General features: G+C 32.0%; 2 protein-coding genes across 3 annotated transcripts; one reads left to right on the top strand and one right to left on the bottom strand.

Annotated features, from left to right (window-relative positions):
- The first annotated feature begins 21 nt into the window (after nt 1–21).
- Nucleotides 22–6,994, top strand: LOC148629266 (BRISC and BRCA1-A complex member 1-like). Of its 2 annotated transcripts, XM_088547319.1 has the most exons (7): nt 22–412; nt 1,680–1,738; nt 2,221–2,341; nt 2,652–2,764; nt 3,532–3,655; nt 5,400–5,486; nt 6,334–6,994. In XM_088547319.1, exons 1-7 carry the CDS (start codon nt 86–88, stop codon nt 6,532–6,534), a joined length of 1,032 nt encoding a protein of 343 aa, XP_088403445.1. In that variant the 5' UTR covers nt 22–85; the 3' UTR covers nt 6,535–6,994. The 2 variants fall into 2 exon arrangements, with proteins under 2 accessions (XP_088403445.1, XP_088403446.1); XM_088547320.1 differs by lacking the exons at nt 5,400–5,486; nt 6,334–6,994 and adding an exon at nt 4,880–5,393.
- Nucleotides 6,995–10,025: 3,031 nt separating this feature from the next.
- LOC148629265 (leptin receptor gene-related protein-like) lies at nt 10,026–19,573 on the bottom strand. The gene is made up of 4 exons (XM_088547322.1): nt 19,534–19,573; nt 18,102–18,170; nt 15,781–15,967; nt 10,026–15,006 (listed from the first exon to the last, which is right to left on the bottom strand). Exons 2-4 carry the CDS (start codon nt 18,158–18,160, stop codon nt 14,893–14,895), a joined length of 360 nt encoding a protein of 119 aa, XP_088403448.1. The 5' UTR covers nt 18,161–18,170; nt 19,534–19,573; the 3' UTR covers nt 10,026–14,892.
- Between the last annotated feature and the right edge of the window lie 3,380 nt (nt 19,574–22,953).

Genomic DNA, 22,953 nt, shown 5'->3' with positions numbered 1-22,953 from the left:
CTTGCTTTTATAAATGATAATCTGACTAAAAACCAGAAAAGATGTTTCGATATAAAATATTTTTTTCAATAATATTACTACTTTTATGATTTTAAAGACAAAAGGAATGAGTGACTCTTGGCTAAACAGTAAAAAGACAACTGATCCTAGCAATGGAAACAAAGAAATTAAAGCAGACAATCTGACAAAACTTGTATCATCCGTAATTCATGAATATGATGTTATAGAAGACCCTCCACTGTCTCAACCACAGGCACAGACGCAGGCACATGGTTCTGTTAAAATGACAGATATGATACAAAGCAAAGTTGATAATGTAGAAAAACTGCTTGAAGATGACAAAATGAAACCTGCCGAAACTGTGACTGACCAGGCCCTAGTATATCCAAGGGTCAACTGCAAAGAAAAAATAGTTAAGTTTGTCCTGCCTCCAGGTTAATTCTCATATCCAAACAATTGTGCACATCAAGATCTAGGAGGTATTGCAAGGTGATGCTTCTAAGGTGCTTTTGTTATTCATGAACAACCCCGAAAGTTAATTCAAAATCAGTTACAGCTACATGTGTATCTTCTTTATTTTTTGTTTTAAATCTTTGTCTTCAAAATGTTCTTTTTAACAGATATTCCAGAGATTTTTCAAGTACAAACTTCTATGTTTGAAGATTGAAAATAAGGATTTTTTATTAAATCTCAGCAGATGGCCTTGGTACTTCTGAGACTGAATGGTTTCCCGTCAATTTAAAAATCCTTTTAAGTTCAGTAATATCAACAGATATTATAACAATATTAAAGACATTGTATATACTGTGACATTCACTCTATATATTGAAAGAACAAATAGATATCTAGTTTCTCACTTTTCTTTCTCAGAAAGTGGCAAACTGTTTGTTTGCACAGAAAGAAGTAAGATTTAGAATGAATGCATTTAAAGGAAGAATTATACAGAGGAAGATGTTTACAAAATGCTGGAATTTTTAATCAACAACATATTTGTCCAGTGTGGTGGACGCGTTTTTCAACAAACGGTCAGCATTCCAATGGGGACAAATTGTGCTCCTCTACTTGCTGACCTATTCCTTCACTCGTATGAGGCTGACTTTATAGCTGATCTGATCTGAAAGAAAGAATATCACTTAGCTAGATCCTTTAATTTCAGTTTCCGCTATATAGATGACATATTATCTTTAGCACTCCTAATTTTTGGGATTCGATACATCGCATCTACCTCAAAGAACTTGACATAAAGGATACTACAGACACTGTGAAGTCAGCCTCATATCTTGACCTACACATAGAAATTGATAGTAAAGGAAAACTATTGACCAAATTTTACGACAAATGTGATGACGTTTCTTTCAGAATTGTCAACTTTCCTTTCATCTGTGGCAACATCCCTTCAGCACCTGCGTATGGAGTGTTCATATCACAACTCATACGTTATGCCAGAGCTTGCTGAAACTACACAGACTTTGTGTATCACACTAGAATTCTAACAAATAGGCTTCATTGTCAAATTTTTATGGGAGTTATGCCCTTTGAACTTAGATATTTACTGAAAATCATCAGTGATGCAGGTCCAGACATTGATTGGTCTAGCTTGATGAAGTATATATTTGTTTTACTAAACAATAATACCAATTTCATTTATGTTGTGTGAAACTCTTATTATTTCTTTTTAGGTTATATGTGTGGATTTAAGCTCAGAGATGGATAAAGTTACTTTTAGATCAAGAGCTGGGTAGGTCTTCTGACTATTTTTGAAAAGATAAGCCAGTTTTACAAATAAGAAATTTCATTTTACAAAAAGATAAGTATAATTTTTGGACCAATAAATAGTCAGATTAATATTTGACAACTTTACTGTGACAGTGGAATTACACAGACCCTATTTACAAAACACATTACATATAAAGAACTTATGTACATGTAGTAAAGATGACATAAAGCATTTTTCAGAGAAGTAAACAAAATTCCTTAACTTTAAGCTTATGTAACACTAGGGCAGAACTCCATTTTATTCTCAGCAGTACATTGTTGAAGTAAAATCATGAACCCCTGAAACTGTAAGCTAGCACACTACCTGTCAGAGAAGCCAGTACATACTTCATTATATATATATATGCTTTGGTAGGTATGTGCCACAACAAGCTCCTATAACCTCAGTTTGGAAAAAGAACCAGTTGGATGTATTGGCTAATGCTGTCCTTGTTTTTTTTGTAGAGATAAATGGACACCATTGAAGCTTGTGAAAAGAGCTTTAGGATTTTTTCTACACAGCAAGACAAGGATAAATAAATCCCATGAGTATGCCTTAGTTATACTGCTCAACAATGCTAGATGGGTAGGAAGTTGATAATGTAACTTTGATGAGATTCATTATCTTAATGTTACCTTTTTAAGTTTAATTGTTTCTTAGTGGACTCTTTTAGACTTAATGGTAATCCTTAGAAGTCTGATAGCAACATTTTAACACTTCTTTTACATCTGTCTTGTAATCCTCATTAGACACATTTTTCAAAACAAGTTATGATTTCGCTTGTCTTGGCAGTTGTTCTTATAACTTAATTCATAGTATATATAAATATACATATCAATACATATTAACAATGTTTTTTCATAGTTTTTAACATGTAGGTTATCTGATGTTTTAGGTAAGAGATTTCTCATCTAATCCCAAGGATATCTTATCATTCTTTGATGATCAAGTATTGTTAGAAACAACATCTTGTGAAACATTTGATGCTTCATCTTTGTTCGATACATTGTAAGTAGAAACACTACTAGTGAAAAGCTATCTCACATGACTGTCTATAGTGAAAAATATCACACTATCATCATTTTTATAATCAAATACCCTATATTTATCTAAATTAGTCATCAGTTATTATGAATTTATCTAAATTAGTCATCAGTTATGATGACAACTTTAAAATCAGTAACCAGTTTTTTCAGGATGAAAATAAAACTAATTATTACAATATTGTCACAATTAAAAATAAAATTATTGAATTTCTTCAGTGTAAATTGAAGTTGATCTTACATTATTGGATTGAGTTTTAAATTGTATATTACAAGAAAGAGTGAAATTAAGAGATTATAGATGATTCTAATATGATATGCTTCAAAGGTCTTTAGACTTCAGCAATGGTAATACTTTGATAAACATATGACCAGTGTTATATACATGTCTTATATCTGACGTCATTGATAAGTTAATCCAATTTACTGATGTCACAACAGAATTTTGCTCAATCAAGGTCAACATTTTGTGCTACTCATATGCTGCATCTTTAAAAAAATGAAGAAACTAGTCCTATTAGAATTTAAATAAATCACAAACTCCATTTTAACATTGATTTATTTCGGGCTGGCCATATATGTCGATAATTAACCCCTATTGCTTGGGTAAAATAATGCAACATTAATGGCCAGCCTATAGTAAAACAATGAATAAATGAAGATTCCATGATTTATTTCTTAAATATATTTCCATTAGTTATCTTTACTTATTTATAGTGCTCTATATTTCAGATTGACAAGGTTGGAATTACCACCTGTGGAAGGAGATGTTTCCATTGTCCCACCACAGTATATAATTCGTGTTCTACTTATCTATGGTCGCTCACATTGTCCCATCGAGTTCCACAATAAAGAGGTATATTGTTAAATAACCAATAAGAATACCGTATGATGAATTTACTGGTTTTAACAAAATATTTACCGAGTATGATATCAAAACTTTAATGGCTTATTTAAAACACCTACTTATATAGCATTAAAGGTTATTGCATTAATATTGTCCTGAACATATAAGATATTGCAAGACCTTTGTAGTGCAATGTGGTACTCTGCATGTGGGTACTATCCTTTACTATAAGGCGACTAAATAGTGCTCAGAAACCTAGCCGGGACTAGGCGCTCTGCCCACAGAGCAACTGGGATGTGTGCCCCAGGTGGTGGAATGGGGTACCCCTGGCGTGTTGCATGCTGGGGTTGTCAGGCTATAATACGGAAAACCTGACCGCAAACCATAGTGGTGCATCGTGTTGGGAAAGATGCCACGTTCCTTGCACGTTAAAGAACCCTGCTGTGGTATTCGATAGGAGTAGGAACCTTTGCGCTCCGCCACCGGAGGCTAAATTGCCCGACCTTACCCACCCACCCCCCTTTTTCCAGTGGCAATCAAAATTTGTCAACCCTATTATCCTTGTGACCCATCCTTTTTTTTCATTTCATGTTCATCGTCTGAATATAGCTGAAATATTGCTGCTCGGACGTTAAACCCCAACAAACAAACAAACAAACAAACTATCCTTTTATAATATCATAATTAATATTTGAGACATCCTTGTGTTCTTGTAGTAATACATTCTTTAACAAATTTATTTGATATTGAACATAAAATTGTTCAAATAGTTCTAATATTGATCAAAGTTTCATATTTGAACTAGTTCATTATATATCTGTCTTCTGCTTGGCTTCTTTTCCAAAAAAGATTATATGGCTTCTATGTGAATACAAGTGGTTTTGTCTGTTTTTTCCGTTGAAACTAACAAGCAAATAATTATTCCTACTAGCCTATAATAAGCATGAATATTTTGTAGCATGAAATGATTATAGTGTTACAGGTAGTCTTCACTAAATACATGTACTTTAAATTCTACTTGTCAAGTCTGTTGACCAGTTTTCAATCACTTCTTAAGCTTATGAAAAAGTAAGGTTTAGTTTTACACAGACAAAACAGAAATTTGTTTTACCAGGGCATCAGATGACTTACCATGTAGGCTAAAAACCACTAATTCCATTTCCCATAGGCTTCTATGCTAATTTCACAATATTCAATGGCTTCTCTGGACTTTACCTTAACTTTAACCTGCAGATGACTATATATCAGCATGATTCTACATATGTCAGCTCACAATCCTCAGAATGGCATGTGGGGTTAGCAGACTTGCAGTGCAGTACTGGTCACCGGAAGTGAAGGGTCTATAAATAGCATGGGAAATCCCAGTGTTTTCACAAGATAGGGGTATATTTAAAAATCATTATGGAGATTAGGCTTGACATCACAAGAAGCAAAATGCACCTATAAAATGTACAGAAATGTTTTTCCTTTCAGAAACTGTTTAAATTTTTAAAATAAGATGAGAACTTTTTTCACAGCACTATGAGGAACAGGGGTAATTTCTGCGTAGGACTATTTTTGCGTACGTTCCAAATGCTCATTGGTTGAATTGGTGGTCTGTAACCTGTAGAATAAAGTGTCAAGTGTCAAGCTACGAATCCACCATATTAGTATTACGCGTAATGCACTGCTTTGAGAGTTTTGTGTTGATTTATATCTGCTCTTTAAGGTTTGTTTTGAGTACATATATAAATATTCTATCTTTTTTTGACAGTCATTTAAACAGCTGGATTCTTCACCATATTTTTTTGTTGATGTCATGTATGTGCATGAGGCACCATCAGAAGAAAACAAGTGTGAGGTACTTAAAAATCAGATATTTATATTTAGGAAAAGAACAAGTTGAAGTAGGAATCAGTTCATTACACAAAATAAAATGGAGATGGGGAAACAAGAAACAGCCAAATTTTGAGATTTGTTTGAACAGATATATTTACAAAGAAAAATTGAACTTATTTAATGAATTAAATGCAAGTCATATAGGTAAGAATTTATTGTATATTTCATTCTCTACATTTACCTGCATCACCAAACTGTAGATCCAGTAGTCGCTGGACCCCTCATGCCTTGGGGGTACTTACTTTGTGTAATCTTTGAACTCAAAAAGTATTAAACCAATAATATTCAAATATTGGACAGTTTTATAAGCATATTGAAAATGCTTATTATTGACAAATTTCCTACATTTTTATTATGTTGAATGTTTGCACAATGTTTATACATGTATACATATGGAAGATGTGGACAAATTTGACAAATATTTAATATGAATTTTATTTGTTGAACTTAGCAAATTTTTTACCAGTATAAGTTATTAACCACTATTTCAGCAGTATAAGTTTTTGTAAGAACATTCTTTAAAGGTAATTTCAAACCCATTCCATAAAATTAAAACTTGTTTAGTGTAAATGCATAAATTGACATTATGTATGCACTGTTGACAAATATATGACGGTGACACAGGTCTTGAAATGCTATCAGTCTTGTAGAGGCACAGTTGTCAGTCGTTGCTAGTTAATGAAATAGGACATTAGTATTGATAGCAAGGCCTTATTTGTTCATAAGAGGACCAGATATTGGGGACTCTCATCAAATGTGATGTAAATATATTTTGAAACGTGAAATATACATACATTCCAATCTTACAGGTAATATTTGATAGTTTGTGTGACTTTGATGAAAAAGGGATGTCCTATGTATTTGAGGCTGCCAGAAATCCTACTAGGTTCTATGATCAGATGTCACAGCTTCTAGCTCATCCATTACAACGTCCATTACAGAGAGATATTGCTTGTAGACTTCATAATGTAGCCGAACTTGTAGAAAATTCTCAAACAACAGCTCCGTGATATGTGATTTAAAATATGATTTTGTGTTCATGGTATGTTTAAAATAAATTAATTGGCACTGTACTGGGTATATGCCTATGTAGTATATAATTTAAGAATTTTACAGATTATTGCTCTGTTTCAGTTGATGTTATTATGCCAGTACATACAAATATTATAACTAGATGATGTGTTATGATTTGTCTAATGTGAAATAATAAATGGGACAGAAAAATTCAAGTAACAATAGCCAGTGAAATCATGCAGTATCATAAATGATATTGAAGATTAAAAGTCGTATTAATATTATCAATGTGTATTCTTGAATGAATGTTTAGGCAATTTATGTGTAGAAATTAGACAGAATGACTTAACTCTCATGCACATGCTTAGACAATTCATTAGCCCAAACGCATTTGAATTAGCCTGTAATAACTGTTATGAATTGTTTTTCTTAAAATAAAATTTGAATCATTTTAAATTGATGGTATTTTCTGTATATTTATTGTTGGAATTATTTATGCGAGTTTCAATAATGCACACAGTGGCTGATGTTAAGTTGTTTCAGTGTACCAAACACCCTACAAGATGCTTTTCTTCATGGGTTACTTTATAAGTATATTTATTTTGCAGTTTGCATAATTTTTTTTACTTCATAGATACCTGGAAATAGTGTGAACAAAGCTCACAAGGAGAATACCCTTCACTAAAATCATGTTAAACCCTCAAGGTGGATTATCTATCTTTGCACCAATTGGATTTAAAGAAATTTTTCTATATGCAAATCTATACATGATGCCAAAACTTCCTATCAAATTATATCAAATTCATTTGCTGTTTAGATGTAGCTCTATTCACCAGGTATAAACCTGGAAATATTTTTAATTGCAAGCATCTTACAATATTCATATTCCTTCATATCATGCTTAACTTTTTATATGACCGCAAAAAAAAATTGGGGTCATATATTGGTATGAAGCTTTTGTCATCATCCATAGACACTTGGTTTCCTTGCAATAACTTAAGTATTAGTTTATCTTTACAAAATGTTATAACAAGGTTCCAAACAACAAAAGGCAATCTCATTAAAATCAGATCTTTCACTATATATACGCTACACCATGGGATGGTGTATATATAGTGAGAGATCTAATTTTAATGAGATTGCACAAAAGGAAGGTTGGAATTGATTTTGAGGTTATGGTCAACAACTGTTTTAGAATTAGGGGCTATAACAAGCATTTCATAGAACTTAACTACTTGACTCCAATAAAAACATAGGAATGTCTGATATTATTCCACAATATTCTATACCACAATGGTTTGACTTGGATTGACTTTTGGGGTAAAGACTTGAACTTTTCAGAAATTAGGGGCCAGAAACATGCATTTTCCTGATGTCCAGAGAGACAAGAACTTGACTATTATATGTAGTGAATGAATCTTTTTGAAATTGAATTACAAGGTGCCATACCACAAAAGGAAGACTGTGATTGATTTTTGTGGTTGTGACTTGAGCCAAGTAAGAGTAAGGCACCTCAAAGGTACCAGAAACAATATTTTTAGTTGTATTATCTCCCTTTGCAGGCATCAGCCTAGAGTTATTAATTTGAGTTTCCTTCACAGTTAATCAGTATATGATTCCTTAATTTCTCATGAAATTTCAATCTAACACCTTGCACAGTCTAGGATATATGGCTTACAAGTTTTTTTCTATGTTAAACAATATACAATGTACTTGGATTACCTTCTTTTGGAGGCATCACAATTTATGTGTAACTAAATTTAACGTGTAGAACCAAAAGTTAGAATATCTACTTATTTAACAAAATGAAATTTCTTTGTGCACATCTACCAATACAATATAGAACCTAAACTACCTATTAACACTCACAATCCATTTTAACGTTTAGGAGGAGTAGTGGTTACAACATATGAAAAAAGACAAATGGACCAACCATTTGATTCTTACCTAGATCAGGTCTAATCACCAGAGCAAGTAAATTTAACTTTATAATAGGAATACAAATCAACAATTGGACATACTGAGCTGTTTCTTTGAAGCAATAAGTATGTGTATGCACATTTCCCCATTTTTTAAGTGTTAAAAAATCCCATAACTTGATAATAAAACTTGGGAAACTAGATAAAATGAAGGGAAGCTTCATTCCAAGAAGATAAAACATTTAACCAAAAATGTTTGTTAAAATACAAAAAAGCATCCTGAGATAGCATTGGATTGTGGACAGACATGTTTAACCTTAGTTATGTTATATGAATTTTGGTTTCCTATAGTCCATGGGCTAGGAGGGTCCACTGTGCACCCCATCATCAAACAACATATGATTTTCAGCTACCATTATACCTCCAATTCACAATTCTTTTTGTCACCAAAAAATAAACTGTAGAATTTTTTTGTATTTTCTGCTACTTTTTATAACTTGTTGTGGCAAAAATCCATTATTTACTTTTTCAAGATGACAATTATTAGTTTTTCATAAAAAGGGGAATATTCTTTCATTTCCATGTAATGTGCATTTTTTCAAGTACCCTACTTCAAACAAGCTTTTGCATATTCAAACAGGTTTATGCATAATTAAACCCATTCCAGGCCATTTTGGTGAAAGAATGGTACCCCCTACAGATACATCAATAATTAAGTCAATAGTACCCAACATGTATATTGTACCTGATCAAAAATTTTTGGTTCATGTTGAAGTATCTTTTTCATGGGTAGGGGTAGCAATTTTTTCACCTAATTGGATTTGGAAAAGTTCAAATATTTATTACTTGGGCTCATTAGAAAGCTACTACTGTATATAATTGTATTTGAACATACAAAAACTAAGACACCATATAAATGTTTTGTATCACAAAAAAGCTTGTTTAAGCTTTAGTATTTTGAAGAAAAAAAAACTAACAGAAGATATAGAAGAAATTCTGAAAATTCCCTTTTTTACAGTTTTATAGTAATTGTAACCCAAAAAAGAAAATCTTAAGCTCCTGAATTGATCAGATATGTTGGGTACACTAATATCTTAATCATGAAAGCCTAAAATAAGAGTTTTTCAGTGTCGGTTTGCTGTGAATGAGAATTCTTTTTGATACTGAGACCAGTTTTCTAGGGGTAGGGGTAATATTTTTAACATTTTTTGAAAATTCTTTCTTGGAAATTAGTTTTTCATGGTTTATTTCTGTAGAAAATTAAATTATCTATCGAATGATACCAAATTTTAGGTGCTTTATTTGAGCTATAACTTGTTGGTAAAATTTATGCGACTTTTTCCGGGAAAATCGAAAATCCAATTTTTTTTTTTACATTTTTTTAATAAATGCTGTCTACAAAATCGCCACATTTCATCAAAAGAACCCCAAAAGTATTAATTTGGATAAAATAAGCAAAGAATTCCAAATAAGCCATATTTTACTGAAAGATATTCTAGGGGTGCACAGAGGGTTACTACTAGGAAGTAATGCATTTCATACAATTTTAAAAATAAGTAAACCAAAGATAAAACTGTCAAACATTTTTTTAGATGATGCCACAATAAATATGAAATAATACATATAACAACAATATCTACAGCATAAACATACAAAATTATAAAAAAGATAAAAATTTCATTCAGAAATACTAGTAGTAGATTATATATATACATGTTATCATAAAGATTTTGGATAAAGGAACTTATGGAATTAAAAAAAAATCTTGAAGCTAGTAAGTGTTTAATATTTCCATAAAGTTGAAGATTTGTACCCCCTACCTTAATTAACAATCAAGGGTAGACCAAAATACATCACATACTTCATTTTTTGAATGAAAAAAAAATTAACACATCTTAATCTATATTGTTGCAAAATCTTTCATATTTATCTGGTATTTGTTCAAGTCGGTTACATTAAAATACACTCGAGATGGTGCTGTATATACATTCTGTATCATAAATTACAATTATAAAATGGGTTAAAAACACTGGATGTTGTGAATTCATATACAATTCATGGTCTGATAAATGGCACATGGAATGAATGATAACCACAAAATAATAATTGCACTAACACAAACAATATTGGATAAACTATACACGATCTTTTTTAAAATATGATTTGCTAACATGTGTAAATCATGATATTTTACAGTGTGTACATATCTCTTGTGTATCTCATACCATCAATGCCAGAATAATGAGTAAAGTCAAAGACATAAAAAACGTCTTCAACAAAATCATTTCAATTCCATGCAAGTCTCGTAAGAGCAGTCAAAAATGTTTACAGGAAGCTATACATTACATCTCATTACCATCTTTTGCAAGACTTATTGTTGTTTTTAGTAGCCTGTCATTATCTTACAATACCATTCCTTTCTGGACAAAGCCAACACCACATTTCATATTATTTGACTGAATAAACAATTTAATTATTTAATTAATATTGTCAGACTTGAAAGTTCTGGACTCCTTTTCACTGCATTAAGCTGAGGTATACAGACAAGTTTACTGTCACTAAAATACCTATATTCACAGCATGCTTGAAAATCCAGGTTTAATTTGCTCAATACAAAAAGGCTTCTTAACTTATCAAAATAAACAAAAAGATTTGAATGGAACTAAGATAGATGGAAATGCCTCATAAACAAGAGGCTCCCAGGAGCCTAAATTGTTCACCTGGTTAAATTTTTGCCTTTCAAGGGCAGTAACTCTAACAAGAAGTTGTCCGACAATTTTGACTTCATGAAGGCTTTGGTAGGACTTATCATGAGGATCATTTCATCAATTGAAAGTTTCATTCTACCTATTATAGTTTTCAAGATACTGACTGAAAAATGCAAAAAACGTAATTTTCAACCTTTCAAGGGCAATAGCTCTTATATGGAGTCGTCTAACAACTTTGATCCCTGGAGACTTTTGTAGGCCTTATAATAAGAATCATTTCAGCAATTGAAAGTTTCATTCTATCTATCATAGTTTTAAAGATATAGGCTGAAAACTGTAGAAAAGTCATTTTTCACTTCTCAAGGACAATAACCTTCATATGGAGTTGTCTCACAACTTGATCCCTTGGAGACTTTTGTAGGCCTTATAATAAGGATATTTCAGCAATTGAAAAATATTGGCCAAACCTAACGGTTTTGGAGATATAAATGCAAAAAACTACTGTACGACCCCTATGTTCTATTTCTAGTAATGGCAGCCATGTTTTTTAACAGTCATTTTGTTAAGGATACCCTAAAAATTAAAAATACCGACTTCCATTGAATTCTGTAAAGTAGTTTTTGAGAAGACGATTTTTGAAAGTAATAACATAAAAAAACAGCAAAAACCGCCCAAAAAGGGCAATAACTCCAACATGGGTCAACAGATTTTTACCAAAATTTGAACACAGATAGATCTCATTATGCTCAATACTTTCACCGATGTCAGAATTTGGCTAAACCTAACGGTTTTGGAGATATATGCAAAAATCTGCTGTCTGACCCCTATGTTCTATTTTTAGTAATGATGGCCATGTTTTTAACCGATCAAAAAATCCAAACAGTCCTTTTGTTAAGGATACCCTAAAAATTAAAAATACCATTTCATTGAATTCTTTTTTGTAGTTTTTGAGAAAAAGATTTTTGAAAGTAATAACATCAAAAACAGCACCAAAAAAAATGTCCAAAAAGAGCAATAACTCCAACATGGGTCAACAGATTTTTACCAAAATTTGACCACAGATAGATCTCATCATGCTGAATACTTACATTCTGTCAGAATTTGGCTAAACCTAACAGTTTTGGAGATATATGCAAAAATCTGCTGTCTGACCCCTATGTTCCATTTTTAGTAACAGCGGCCATGTTTTTTAACCAATCAAAAATCCAAACATTCATTATGTGCAGGATACTCTAAGGAACAGTCAAGATAAGTTTCATGCAAATCTATTCAATAGTTTCAGAAAAGAAGATGTTTGAAGAAATTGTTAACGACGATGGATGCCAAGTGATGGCAATAGTTCACATGGCCTACAGCCAGGTGAGCTAAAAATAATTCATGTCAAAATACAACATTAATTATAGTACACAGATAATTACCTTGATGGAAAAAACTACTCAATGAAAAGAAATGAAATGCAGACGAAGTATGCAATAAGTAGATAATCAGTAATTTAGAATTTCCTTATATTGAAAATCTGTCATCTGTATCAAGAATGAACTTGAAAATACATGAACTAAGAATGTCATTTTTTTTTTACTATAAATAAAGTTTTTCCCTTTATGTTTATTTTGGGGTCATCTCTATTAATCTGAGCTAAATAATTTTTATTTACATAACAGATTTAAAAGTGGACAAAAAATGAACACAATGAAAGAACAATTTCTATGAACAGTTGAGTTTAAATTACTAGTGTTGAAAAGAAGCAAATTGCATTTTTACTTCAAACTAGAATAAAAAGTTTTGCCAAGCACAGCATGATATGACTGCAGCCAGTTGAATGCTGTTGACTTGAGGCAGGTGTGGACACAACATTAGTTTTTGACACATTAAATATAGTGACCTACAGTTCATTATGGACAACAAGTCATTTGGACACAATATTGCACAACATTTTTAAATTTGATTTAAGAATAAAGGTCTGCTTCGAGATGCATTCATGGATCACTTTGTACCTCATCATCTAAAAAAAAAACAGTAAACAAAAGAGTTAATTTGGTAAGCAAACTTTTTAAAGCTATTGTATTTAGGCTGGGATTTTCATATGGAATACCAATAAAAAAATTAAAACTTGCACCAAAAATAAAAAGTCAGTTTTTTTGGGTGTGGTCCCATTTGGCCCCTTATAACAAAGACATCTGATTGAAATATGCAAGCAAGGATTTTTTTCATGGGGAATCTAATAATTTTTTTTTCAAAATCAGACCAGAAAAATGGCCCCTTATTCTTACTTGGCCAAAGTCACAACCCCAAAAATCAATTCCAGTCTTCCTTTTTGTGATATCACACCTTATTATGCTATTTCTAAAAGATTCATTCCCTAATAGTCAAGTTATAGTGTGGAAATCAGAAAAATGTCCCCATTTTTGGTCCCTTATTTCTGAAAAGTTCAAGTTTTCACCCCAAAAATCAATCCAATTGTGGTACAGAATATTGTGGAACAATATCATAGACATTCCTATGCTATTATCGTCGTTATATAGTTTAATTCCACAAAATACTTGTTTAAGGTCCCTTTTGGCCGCTAATTCTAAAACGATTGGGGTCATAACCCCCAAAATCAATACAAACCTTCCTTTTCTGGTTTGAAACCTTTTTGAAAAATTTTATATAAACTGACTAATACTTAAGTTATCACACGAAAGCCAAGTGTTGATGATGACAACGCCATACCAATATACAACTGCACATTTTTTGTGGTCATATTAAAAATAATTCAAGGGATACAAATAACTATTTCAATCCTATCAAATCACAGTATCTTGTCTCAGTTTATTTATTTAAATAAACTGGCATGATGAACCACTACAAATGTTTTCGAAACAAAAATGCAATCTTTAACAGTATCTAATTTTAAAGAAAGACTTCCTAAAGCCCAATGAATGTAAAACTAGTGCAAAAACTGTTAATAGATATTTTACAATTATATTGCTACAATGAGTTGATTGTTTTAGATAATGACAGCATAGTGCACACTCTGGGTCTTGCTAAAAAGTTAAATCAAACTTGGTCATACCTTTTTTTATCTTAAATGTTCTAAGTCCCAAATAATTGATTGACCCAATGGAAATACTGGTAATTATGTTATGTATATTCATTTCTAGTCTTCTCAAAATGTCAATGTCCTGACAAGACATAGTCTACTACAGATAGCAGTACTAACTACTGCTGGTAATGACTTAAATGGAATATAATAACATGCAAACATATATACAATTTCAAATTAATATGATACAGTATGAGTTTTGCTGATTAATAATTACATGTTTAAAAAAAAAAGAAAAAGACAGTTAAGAAAAAAATAATAACATGTATGTGCACCAATGGCTAGCACTATAAAAGTGATCATTATGAATATTGTTCACAATCCAGGACCAAAAACCTCATAAGCTTAACATAATTAATGTAAATTATAGGTATGATGCAATATGTACCTAAAATAAGACAGAGAGTATTAAAAGCAATTGAGTTAACAGGGAGACAAGACAAAAATATCAAATTCAAGACTCGAAATCTTCTTTTAAGATGTAAGAAATTTACACTGTTTACAAAGCCATTAAATAAATTCCTTACAAATGCATTTCTAATGAAAATACTGGTAAACTGTTCATATACATTGTTTGTATCAATAAATTATTTAAGTATAAAACATAAACCAGATGCTGGTTATTAGTAAAATCCAACATCATTACCAAGATGAATAGTCCAGATCTTCATTTCCAAATACAAAGAAATATCCCAGTATTGTCAGGAACACCACAATATTGCCAGCTAATACTAGGCCACAAGCTCCCCAATCAATCTACAATTAAACCGTTCACCTTCATATCATCTATCAATGTTTGTATTCATAAAAAAAATTCTTACATGGTAAGTATAAAGTTATCCTAATAAAGTCTGTGTCAAACAAAACATTAATAAGATAATAAATTTAATTATTGTATAGAAAGCAGTAATTTATGAAATGTTACCTGTTTAAAAAAAATTGGTAATTCACACAATAAATTTGGTAATTTCATTCTCTGACTTTCTACTGCCAAAACGTCACAACATGAATATCAATCCACCGATCATAAAATTTAAAATTCATGTTGAAAATGAACATAAAATATTGAGAAAATCTATATAATAAATAGGACAATTAAATGGTCATCGAACATCATTAAGAACTCAAATATAATCACTCGTGCCAAGAAGACATTAAGATTTAATGTGTATGGAAAAGGTTCTGCACACTCATTAAATAAAGACATTCTTTGGCACTCATGATCACATTTTGATTATTCACTTCATTATCTTATCATGAACATTTGCCATTTGGTCTCAAAATGTTTTAAAAAAATTATCAAGAAACATCAACTCAGGTATATACATTTAGTAAAGTTTCACAATTGTTGCCTGGGTACTTTCAGTAAGACAGTAAAAAGACAAATGAAATGGCTAAAGCAGACTTAATTACTTGTATGAAACTTTAAACTTCATTGTGTTATATTTATAGAAATGACCAGTTAAACAAGATTATACATTCTGATTTGCTCAAAACAAGCAAAACACTAAAAATATCTAATGTACTCACAACTGTAACATGAGCCAACACAACAGGCAGTCCAACAGCTGATATAACAATGCCTGTGGTGAGGAAAATTGCCAACTCTACACAAGCACTACTGGCTGTGTCTAGACTGTCTGACATTCTTCTAGATATCACAGTAGGTACAGGTGACAGGAAATAGAATATCAAAACAAACATAGGCCACCAGTTACTGAAATAAAACATCACCAGAATTACCCTTAATCTGAAAAAACATAACATCTTTCAACTGGTACTGGTAAAAAAAGCTTGCAGATGATTGCCTTTGGTGTCTGCATGAAATTTCTCAAAATTTGACAATCAATAAAATGCTTCACAGAACAGCCTAGTACGACCTCAAAGGTTGAACCCTGAACAGTATGGGCAAGCATGGACACTTTATTCAAACGTTTCAGCTTTGAATTTTGATTATGATTACATATTTGACACAGGATATGAATTTGACCAGTTTTAAATTGTTAACTTTTTCGTCCTCTTATTCCTAAATGGTTGAAGCGGAAACCTTCAAAATCAATCTAAACCTTCTTTTGATAGTACTGCACTTGTGGTACATTTTCAAAGAGATTCGTTCCCTTATACTTATATCATTATCCAGGAATAAAAAAAAAGGGTTCCTGTTTCTGGTCCCTTATTCATACTTGGCTCAAGTCACTGCCCAACAATCAATCACGTCTTCCTTTGATGGTATGGCACCTTATTATACAATTTCAAAGTGATCCATTCACTAATAGTCAAGTTACTGTCTGGGCATAAGGAAAATGCATGTTTCTGACCCCCTCCTTTTATGCCCTTAATTTCTCAAGTTTCAAGTCTTAACCCCAAAAATCCATAAGTCTTTCTATTGTTGTACAGAATATTGTGGAACAGCATGTCATATACAATTCTAAGCTTTTTCTGGAGTCATATAGTAAGATTCTATGAAATGCTTATTTTTGGCTCTTTCTGGCCCTTTATTAAGCAGTTGGGGCAATATCCCCCAATAACAATACCAACCTTCCTGTTGTAGTTTGAAACCTTGTCAATTTTATAAAGAGCAACCAACTGATATTCAAGTTATTTCTTAGATACTGAGTGTCTGGACGATGACAGGGTCATACTACATGTATTATATGACCACAAATCTTTGTGGTTGTAAAAAATACAGAATGAAGTACCTTAACGAAGATAGAGTAGACACTTATTTGGGAGACAGTATTTAACCAATTCAATTGACCACAAAGATAAACAAGAGGCTCCCAGGAGCCTGAATTGCTCACCTTGTTGAATTTTGCCTTTCAAAGGCAAAAATTTTAACAAGAAGTTGTCCAACAATTTTGACTCAAGAAGTCTTTGGTAGGACTTATCACAAGATCTTTTTAACAATTGAAAGTTTCTTTTAATATATCATAGTTTTCAAGATATTGACTGAAAACTATTAAAAAAAAAGGTCATTTTTCCCCTTTCAAGGCCAATAACTCTTACAAGGAGTCTGAAGAGTTTTGTACTCCTAATAACATGGATCCTTTCAGCTATTGAAAGAATTTAGATAAACCTAACAGTTTTGGCAAATCAAAAATCCCCACATCAGTTCTATGCAGTATACCCCAAGGAACATTTATACCAGTAGTGTCAGAGGAGATTTTTGAAACAAATAACATTAAAAATAGCATAAATCACTGAAAAAGGGCAATAACTTCAACATGGCTTAATGGATTAAAACCAAAATTTGACAAGAGATAAATCTCATCATGCTGAACACTTTTACCCACGTAAGATTTTAGCTGAACCTAATGGTTCAGGAGATATATGTGAAAAACTACTGTCTGACCCCTATGTTCTATTTTTAGTAACAGCGGCCATGTTTTTTCGATAAATCAAAAATCCTCACATCAGTTCTATGCAGGACACCCCAAGGAACATTTATACCAAGTTTGGTTATAATTAGTCAACTAGTTTCAGAGGAGAAGAGTTTCGTATAATTGTTAACGGCGACAATGGACGACAACGACAGACGAAGATGGATGCCAAGTGATGGCAATAGCTCACATGGCCTTTGGCCAGGTGAGCTAAAAAGGCTATGAAAGCTTGAAATTATGTGTACACTTCACACCTAAAAATATTTGAAAAATGCATGAGTAACAGCCATATGTTATACTTACTGTGCATCATTGAAAAGGTTAAACTAACACTTGTTCCAATGTGAATATAAACTTACATCCATATTAAAATAATTAGAAAAAAACAGTTATTCTTAGAAAAATAAGAGAAATTAGCCTGAATATGTAGCTGTATGTACTGTTTGATGTTCATAACAATAATATACATACTCATATAAGGCACAACCAAGTACCAAAAATGTCACACCAACAGCTGCAGAAAATGCCATTGCTATCAAACTGAAATAAATAAAAGACAGGTAGAAGTAAATCTTTCCTTGCCTAATTACATTAAATATGTACAATACAATGAACAAACTTGATATTAATATTAATAACATGTAAATGTTACCAAATACCTTAAACATTAAAAGTCATTATAAATTTACCATCAGCACACTGCTTTCTATTCTTTCTGCTTACAATTTATTGTTGATATTTTTCTCAATTATGTTTGCATTTAGTTTACTCTCAGTGAATATGAAAAACAAATTTTGACGACAAAAAAATATAAAAAAGTAATGTACTTATACTCACGCTAAATATGTAATTTTCAGGAAGACAAGGAGTTATGAAAAAAAAGAAAAAAATGATTTTTTAATCAAATTTGATATATATGTTCATATATGAATTGGATTAATCATATTAGTTGACAGAAATTACTTTTTGGGTTAAAAAAGCAACTTTATTAGAGATAGGCCCCAAAATGGGAGATTATACCCGATTTCAAGCCTGATAAAAATGGCAGTAACTGCTTGTCCACGCCTTCATGGACTGGGAGCCTCTACAGGCTAATTGTCCACACATCCGGTTTCAGTCAATAACACAAGAAATCTTGATGGGCATGCTTCGTGCACATAGTGATTTGGATACTGTGAGAAATTTGTGTTTTACAATTATATAAAAAATGATACAAATAAAATTTAAATCATATCTAATGTAAAATAGATTAAAAATCATTCAGAATTAAGACAAAATACACATCTCATGGTGCAAGTCTAAAGAACTCCCCTCTTCAAATTCCTGAATACAGGCCTACACTGATCTTTCTTTCAATAAACTAAAATTTTAAGAACATTCCATTAATAGTCGTGCAGATAATTTCGACAATTTTATCTGAAACAATTCAAGTGTTTCCATGTTTTCGATGCAATCCAGATCTGTGGACAATTAGCCTGAAGATGCTCCTTGTCTGGGAATGTGTGGATGAGCAGCCATTGCCTATAAAAAAGGCAACAATTCAGACATTAGATTGAACTTAGAATATCAGAACACAGTGGTTTAATTATTAATGATCATATGTATGAAATAAATTATATAATTACTAAACCATAGTGTTGCCTGCTGTCAGTACACAATAGCTAATTGTTTGAGTCATCGATATAGTTTGAGAATATTGAGATTGCAAATGAAATGATTTTTTTTGTTTACAAACTGTAAAATTGGAAAATACTCATCTTAGTCAGTAACATTCAATTCGTAAAACCAAGTTACTTACATATAATATCATAATAAACAAATATTTTTAAATGACAATATAGTTAGATCTTAATTAAAATATTTAGGATTTGGGGAGAATATTATGATCCTGATTTGTCATCACCTCTTATTCCTGCCATTTTGACCAATTTGTCTGTGATTGGGGAAACGTCCGAGACATTCCGTATTTAAATAAAAGTCGACCCATAATCATATCGCCCCTCTATTTTTAAAACTGGTTTTGAAAGACGGCTTTGAATAAAGCTATTAAATGGCAAAACGAAAACGTGTTTATTTTTTAAACCAGAATATAAGAAGCATACGATGGTAAAAGATGGTAAGTTAGCTTGCAAAGAAAAAAAAAATGATTTAACCACAGGCCCTTAGGACCAGGACACATATTTTTCTAAAATGTCATTAAATCATTTTCTTGAGTTATTATGTGAGTTCTCAGTCATGTCCTCTTGCTATTTAATACTATTTATACCATGCCAAGTTTTTCGTCTATAGACTGAGAACATACATATTAACTCAAACTAAAATGATTTAATGATATTTTTGTGATAAAAAAATCCTTGTCACAAAGGCCTGTGGTTGATTATTGCGACGGTTATTTTTTTTCCTTTGCAAGCTAACTTATCATAAGGATCATTTCATCAGTTGAGAGTTTCTTTCTATCTACTATAGTTATCATGTTATTGTCTGAATTAAACTGCTAAAAAACGTCATTTTCGCTCTTCAAAGGCAAACGTCGTCCGACAACAGTAATCCCTTCAGACTTTCGTAGGCATTATGATAAAAATAAAAATGGCAAAACCTAACAGTTTAGGAGATACATGAGAAAAAACCTCTGAATGACACCTTTGTTCTATTTAAAATAACAGTGGACATGTTTTCGGATAAAACACACAACAGGTCTATGCAGAATACCCTAGGGAATATTCATACTGATTTTGGTTCTATTTGGTCTAGTTTTGATTTGATGTAGATCTTATCACGCTAAACAATTTTACCCTGTCAGTATTTGGCTAAACCTAACGGTTTTAGAGATAAAGATACGAAGAACTTCTGTCTGACCCCGTTGTTCTATTTGCAGTAACGGCGGCCATGATTTTCGCCGGATCAAAAATTTCCACATCAGTTCTATGCACAATTCCCTAAAGAATTTTCGTATCAAATTTAGACCCCATTGGTCAAGAAATGTCAGAAGAGAAGATTTTTGAAAGAAAAATCTTTAAAAAGAGCAAAATAAAAACGTCGAATAAGCACAACAACTCAAACATGGCTGAACAAATTAAAACGAAAATTTTACCTCTGACAGACCTAATCATGCTGAACACTTTTACACTATCAGAATTAGCTAAACCTAACTGTTTAAAAAATCTGTGTGACCCCTTTATTCTATTTTAATAACGCGGCCATGTTTTTTCATGGATGAAAAATACCTACTTCATTTCCATGCAGAGTACCATAAGAAATATTCATACAAAATTGGGATCCAATTGGAAATGTCAGAAGAGAAGATTTTTGAAAGGAAAATATTTAAAAGAGAAATAACGTCGAAAAAGGGCAAAATTTTACTCAAACATGGCACATATCAAAACGAAAATTTGAGTACAGATAGATCTCATCATGCTAAATACTTTTACTCTGTTAGAATTTGGTTAAACCTAACGGTATCGGATATATCAGCCAAAAAACTTCTGTCTGACCCCTAAGTTCTATTTTCAGTAACGGCGGCCATGTTTTTCGACGGTAAAAAATTCCACGTCAATTCTATGGAGGTTACCCGAAGAAACGTTCATGCAAAGTTTGGTTTATTAATTGGTCAAGTAGTGTCAGAGGAGAGAAGTTTTGAAAATTGTTAACGACGACAACGGACGCCAAGTTTTGGCAATAGGTCACATGACATTCAGCCAGATGAGCTAAAATGGCAAGCTCACGTGATAATTTTTACAACTATTAAATAGCATAACTAGTGTATTCTGTATATTTTCCATTTTTCTCTCCTATTTTCTTGAACAAAACCAGAATGACGTATCAATGAAAGAGTAATCAAATAACCAAGATTTGAGCGAAAACCAAAATAATCAGCAACATACAAAGTAGCAATGGTAAATCAGCAACTCGGACTCCAATAAAAACTGGGAGAATAGACCATGTGTACTGGTAGGTTAAGCGTCCTCTGCTTTTCTAGAAACACCCGCCGAGTTGCTCATAAATAGTCAAGTACAGGATAGACGAAAGAGAAAAGGAAAATATTGTAACAACATAACCCTGTTCCAGAAGACTAATTGTTAGAAGTCTAGCGCGATAAAAACAGTCTGCATAGTTACCACAAGCTCTGGCATAACGTATGAGTTGTGATATGAAAACTCCATACGCAGGTGCAGAAGGGATGTTGCCACAGAGGATAGGAAAGTTGACAATACGGAATGAAGTTTATCGTATAGTTTGTTCAATAGTTTTCCTTTGATCTCTGATAGTTTTTTTTTACCATTGACATGTTTGAGTATACAAAAACGGGCATATAGTAGACCAGGATATGAGGTTGACTTCACAGTGTCTGTAGTAAATCAACGGAATCATCGTGAATCTACAGTGCAAGCATAACTTCATACCAACTGGAATACGATAACTTGAAGGTTATCAATCATAGAAAATCTTTCCCGGAATAAATTCTGATGTCAAAGAATTACAAAACCTTAACTAATGCTACCATATATAAGTACAGATTACTTTTGATGGAAACAATCTTTCTGAATACTAAATACAAAAACTCCAACATAAGTATTGTAGTACTTTATATCGACTATAATATAACTAACTACACCATTTTACACTAAAAATAAGAATCCATATAAATCTTAGTTTGTTTAGCAGTCGATTTGCATAAAATACGAAGGTTTTAATATCAAGATTGTCAAATGCTCCACCATCCATGTAATACATATAGCAACAAATTGTGCACCACTCTTTGCCGATCTGTTTCTGCTTTTTTTTATTTTACAAAGGTTACTTAAGAAAAAAAACGAATTTTAGTGTTACAGATGAGGTGTCATCTTTGAATAATCCTATAGTTTATTTTACTACTCACTGCATGCTTAAGTAGCCGCACTTTCTCGGGATTCGATGTATTGCAGTTTCGCAAATAGTCTGAAAAGATTCAAATTAACTTTAATTTCCCTGATGCTTGTAAACAGCTTCATAAATTTACTGTACTGATTAAATAATGTTAATAAATGCATTAACTATGAACGCGTGCATGAGGTATATCATTAGGCATATTGGTATTAACTCAGCCCTGGCTTCATCTGGATGTATACGCAAAGTATTTGGTGTTACCGATAAAGTATAGACTTAGTGTGTAGTCCAAAAACTAAATTGTTCATATATGTTCAACGAAATTATCTTTGGTGGGTTAATTTAAACTAAATGGTTATTCCATGCATTTGCCGAAAGTAATATTAGACCGCCGAATTAGCATTCACTCCATGTTGTATATCACAACCCCAACGATTAATTGCAACGGTTCATTAAAATT

The sequence above is a fragment of the Perna viridis genome, chromosome 1, assembly GCF_037379345.1.
Source record: "Perna viridis isolate PV_CMFRI_1.1 ecotype Kerala chromosome 1, ASM3737934v1, whole genome shotgun sequence".
In the NCBI taxonomy this organism is placed as follows: Eukaryota; Metazoa; Mollusca; class Bivalvia; order Mytilida; family Mytilidae; genus Perna; species Perna viridis.
The sequence above is the reverse complement of the archived record's forward strand: the minus strand, read 5'-3'. Positions and strand labels throughout refer to the sequence as shown.